The following is a 4,665-nucleotide window of genomic DNA, read 5'->3' as shown; positions in this document are numbered from 1 at the left end:
AAAAAAACAATTTCCTTCTCAATTAATAAGCCAGACAACTTCTCTGGCTCCCCTATGCAGTCCTAGGAGTACCCAATGTACAGCTCTATGACCCGCGGCAAAGACAAGGCCTTGCAAGTAAAAGTTAACTAGACAAAGAGACCTCTTCCCTTTCATCAGTTTCTATTTCTGCAGGCCATATAAAGATTTAAAATCGTTGCCAGTCTTACATTCCATTGTTTATCTAAGAACTGCAGGACTAGCACAGGAACTTTCCTCAATAATATTTGAGTCGTTTGGGAGACACAAGCACATAAGAAGCAGTTTTTCACACCTTCTGAAGCCAGAGAAACAAGTGAGCTGGTAACCAGTAAAAAACATTTCTTACAGTACGATGCACCACCCCTATGCAAGAGTTGACAGCTGTTTTGTGCTCCTCCTGCTCTGCTCCTCCCAGCCTCTAACCTTTCTCTTCCAGCCCCCCTGCACCAGGCATCCTAATGAACAACCATCTTTCAAGGGGCAGGCTAGAGGATAACAAATAAGAACTTTAAGCCATGGAATCCATGTAATTGAGGACAGCTTTCTATGAAATACAGCAGTGACTAAATGAGCCAAACATCTATCAACTTCTTTGAAACACAAATTATTTGTAAACAACATGTCTCATCTCCTTGGAAGCCTAGAAGCAAAAGAATATTTTCAGTCTCTCACCCTCGGGAGAGAATGAGAAAAAGCAGACACATACTTAAAGGCTTCGGTTTGAAATATATGCTTCACTGAAAAACATTTCTGTTCATTGCTTAAAGCTTCAAATGAATCAAAGCCAATTTTAAAAATTCTTCTCTAAAATTAACATTTAGATTCAGTAACTCACAGATTCTTCCCATTCATAAAATTCAGCTTCGTATTTTAAGATGATCACCACTGGAATAATGTTTTTATATGCCCTATGATAGCTGACAGCTGGGAACTGCACAAGAGATCTGCCACCATCCAGACTTGATCTATTAGCTTTGAAAAGACAGACAATACTGTGGAATTACTGCACACTCTGAGTAATACTTTAGGCTCACTTGACTGACTTTGACTTTCTGTTTGCCAGTTTTAAAGGTGGGGATAAGATACGTTTTACAGTTACTCAAAATCAAGACTTGAGTAAAAACTAGTAAACTCTCCCATTTCAAAAGGCCAGAAAGCATGCAGAACCAGGAAACAAGCCAGATCCATCAGTCAGAGCAGGCTAGCACACAAATGGCTGACCCAGCAGCGATGCAACCCCTCTTCCCTCAGGAAATCCTGAAGTGCAAAAATGCTTTTAAACTGTTGCTGTATAGTTATACAAAGTATTAAACTGGGGCTAGAAAGAATGTCAACTTACACCTCCATTGTGGCAAATACATTCAAAGCCATCAAATATGCAGCTATGAAGAGGTACCAATAATCAGCAATAGCTATCATCGTACTCTGCTAATGCATTTACCGTTCCATCTTGTTATAGCTGCAGTATTCTGAAACGTAAAAAATACCCGCTGTGCTTCCAACAGCATGCCAAGTAAAGATGTTGCCACAAGAGAGGTCAGTCTCTCAACTTGCACTGCAAGGACCTTTACCACTTCTTCAAACAGAAATGGCTACAGTAGGGGGAAAGAGGTAAAAGGAAAGAAGTTACTCCACATAAAACGTACTCACAGTTGAGAAGACTGGGAAGCATACATGACAAGACTTGACTTTGGGAATTCAGGCAAATAATTTTGGAAAACAGAGCATTAGCCACACGTACCATAAGAATTTCTATTCCCCCTCTCTCCCCAATCTGTTCTTTTCCTACAGTGTGAAATCAGCCATTTAAGACATTTTCCCGAGGTAAAGATGACTGCAGTTGTCTTACACATGGTTGGCTTGCAAGATGAAGAGTCCAGTGCTTTTATTTTTAAAAGCATAGGAAAAATAATAAAAGAAAATTATTTTGAGAGGCTTTCCAGTAGTACTTAATGGTTGTTACTCCTACAGCACAAACAATACTAAGCAAACCTGTCTCTGCAGTGATACAAAAGGAAAATAAGGAATGATCTAGTTTATGCAGATGTACACTGAGTGCTGACCATCTTTCAGACCAGTCCAGGAGCTACCTCTGAGTGAGTTTTCAAGAAAAGATGAAGTTTACAATGTACATAATGAACTTATCAAACAAGCTACTTTCCAAGAAAGTCCTTGCATAAAGTGTATGGTAAAATTAGTCTTTAACATTCAATTATTGAGAAAAGATATTTTGTTGCTCCAAGCCTGGTGTACAAAGTTACCATGGAAAGAACAAGCAAAACTATCCAAACTTGCAATAATCCTAAGTTGTTTGTGACAGTTAAAAAAATTCTAACCAGAAACCAGCAAATTTTCTATTTGAAAAAGCCTGGCTGATTTTTCAAGCTCACAAAGAAAGTGGTGTGTGTCCAGAACAGATTTACCTGCAAGCACAGAAGGAACAACGGATTTCTATTCTGATCCCACAAAAGTGGGTCCTAACATGACCAACAAATGGAGAGACACTGGACAAATATTCTGAATTCTGTATCACATAAGGTGTATCACCAGGCATGAGCACAGAGTGGCCCCTTCCAGATAAGCACATCAAATTAGGAAAAAGGAGAAAGTTGACTCAAAATAATTTGGAAAGCCTCAAAATATAAAACTTTATTTAGCCACAATATAAAGAAGTATAGTATAAAGATATAAAACATAGAAATTTCATAATTAATTCACATGCTAAAAGGATTAATAGGCCAGCGGCAAGGAGGAGACTTCATAAAATGTACAAACATCTCAGCCATAAAGGCCATTTCATCAAGATTCAGACTTGAAATATTGAACAACCACTGCAGAGAACTTGCTCTCCCACATCACCATAACTAGGAAGGAAAAAGAAAAAAAAAGGGAAGTAAAAAGAAGCAAAGTCAGTGTCTCTACTGTTTCTGGAACATCAAGAATGCCATCCTATTCCATTAACACTGTAACAACAGGACTCCCACACATCACACTCTGTATTTCTTGATATTACAAAACTTAACAATGATGGCAAAAATTAAGATTACTACTTGGGAGTGCACTCATTCATCACTGGCCAGCATACCATATTGCTGGTGGGAAAGCAGATTCTCAAACATTTAAAGGAGAAGCTAAACTTGACTTGCACCAAGGCTGATCAGACCATTTCACAAAGACATTTTATTTCCCAGAGTTTCAGAGTTTTACTGCTTCATGAGAAGAGCTCAAATCCTTTGAGTGGATGAGCCAGGTATCTGCCAGGTCCTCATATGCTACAGACAATTTTCAGAGCATATATAATTAAAATTAGCTTAAAGATTCAAAAGGCACTTACTCAAGAGTAGAGCACAAAGAGCAGATAACTGTGTTACAGCAGCTGCAGAGGCTGCTGCAGTTCTGGCAGACAAGCTGGTCACATTGCGTACACGTTTCCTTGGCATCAGTTCTCACACAGGATGAGCAGGCTTTGGAAGCTCTCACGGGTGCTTGGGAAAGATACAATTAAGACAAGATGTACTTCACAGCAAAACACAGAAAGCACCTGGAAGTTCTAAGGACTGCAGAGCGTGGCGTTTCCACTCAGCGTTACAGCTACAGGCGGCAGCACTCTGCAGAACACACCTGGAGGCACCAGCACAGCGCTCACTACTTACAACTTTGTGAGTTCCTTTCCTGCTCAACGGCAAGACTGCTGAAAAATTCTCAAGCGCTCATTCTCAAGCAGTCAATGCAACAGCCTCCAAAACAGTTAGTGAAGCTCAAATTTAACAATTTCTTTTTAATAAAGGACCATAAAGAAAAATAACGGAGAGACACCCTCCCCCCAACTCCACGACAGCCCAGCTCACTCAACATCACAGCGCAGCGCAGCGCCGGACGCCTGTCCGCAGTGGGGCCACTCACCTTTCCCGGCAGCTACAGAGCGCCTCAGCAATTTCCCGTCATGGCCGATGAGCAGCTGCCCGCTCCAGCGGCGCCCCGCACTATCGTGCTGGGCCTCTCCGCCCGGCTCCACCGGGCGGGTCACTGCAGCGGGGCTGGCGGGCCAGGCGCCTTCCATGTACGCCTGGGCGCCCCTGAAGAGCAGCCGCCGGGTCCTCTCTGTGGGGGGAGAGGAAAGGAAAGTTAGGAGCGGCTTCTCCCCATCACCACCCGCCATCAGGCCCGAGGGGAGGCGGCTGGAGGCCTGCGGGTACAGGCCGGGCCCCGGGGCCGACAGCTCCGGCGCTCTCCCTCAGTGCCGCCTCCTCACCAAAGATCTCCCGCCGATACTCTTCGCCCCGCACGCCGCGGCTCAGCTCGCGCAGCCCCACGCGGGTTTTCAGCTGGACCGGGGCCGCCTCCCCGAAGGGGCAGGAGCGCTTCGGCATGGCGGGCCCGGCCCAGCACGGCAGGGCACCACCTCCCACGGACCGCCCCTCTCCGTCGCGTCACGGCCAATGGCGGCGCGGCAGCGGGCGGGGCGAGAGGGCGGGCGAGGGGCGGTGGAGCCGCCTCAGGAAGCCAAGACCAGCACTGCGCTGCCTGAGATATTCAAGGGTCGGCGCCGCTCGGATCTGTTCCCCCGGAATTTTCTGTTCGCTTTTCTGTGCGCCCTGTCCGTGGTGTAGAGAATCCGGCTGGACAAAGCAAAACATGGTTTTG

General features: G+C 44.9%; 1 protein-coding gene across 1 annotated transcript; it reads right to left on the bottom strand.

Annotated features, from left to right (window-relative positions):
- Positions 1-2,641: 2,641 nt before the first annotated feature.
- Positions 2,642-4,407, bottom strand: SIVA1 (SIVA1 apoptosis inducing factor). The gene is made up of 4 exons (XM_061464149.1): positions 4,274-4,407; positions 3,925-4,122; positions 3,356-3,506; positions 2,642-2,885 (listed from the first exon to the last, which is right to left on the bottom strand). The coding sequence occupies exons 1-4, from the start codon at positions 4,389-4,391 to the stop codon at positions 2,828-2,830; spliced, it is 525 nt and encodes a 174-aa protein (XP_061320133.1). The 5' UTR covers positions 4,392-4,407; the 3' UTR covers positions 2,642-2,827.
- Between the last annotated feature and the right edge of the window lie 258 nt (positions 4,408-4,665).

The sequence above is a fragment of the Pezoporus flaviventris genome, unplaced genomic scaffold (assembly GCF_033815535.1).
Source record: "Pezoporus flaviventris isolate CSIRO_AGI_PZ_B2104156 unplaced genomic scaffold, CSIRO_AGI_Pfla_v1 ptg000036l, whole genome shotgun sequence".
Lineage (NCBI taxonomy): Eukaryota > Metazoa > Chordata > Aves > Psittaciformes > Psittacidae > Pezoporus > Pezoporus flaviventris.
This window is presented reverse-complemented; position numbering and strand designations above follow the sequence as displayed.

Coding starts and splice junctions, on each gene's coding strand:
- SIVA1 (XM_061464149.1), bottom strand. CDS start 4,391: ATGCCGAAGCGCTCCTGCCCCTTCGGGGAGGCGGCCCCGGTCCAGCTG. Junction 4,123..4,273: donor GTATCGGCGGGAGATCTTTG/GTGAGGAGGCGG, acceptor CTCCCCCCACAG/AGAGGACCCGGCGGCTGCTC. Junction 3,507..3,924: donor CTCTGTAGCTGCCGGGAAAG/GTGAGTGGCCCC, acceptor ATCTTTCCCAAG/CACCCGTGAGAGCTTCCAAA.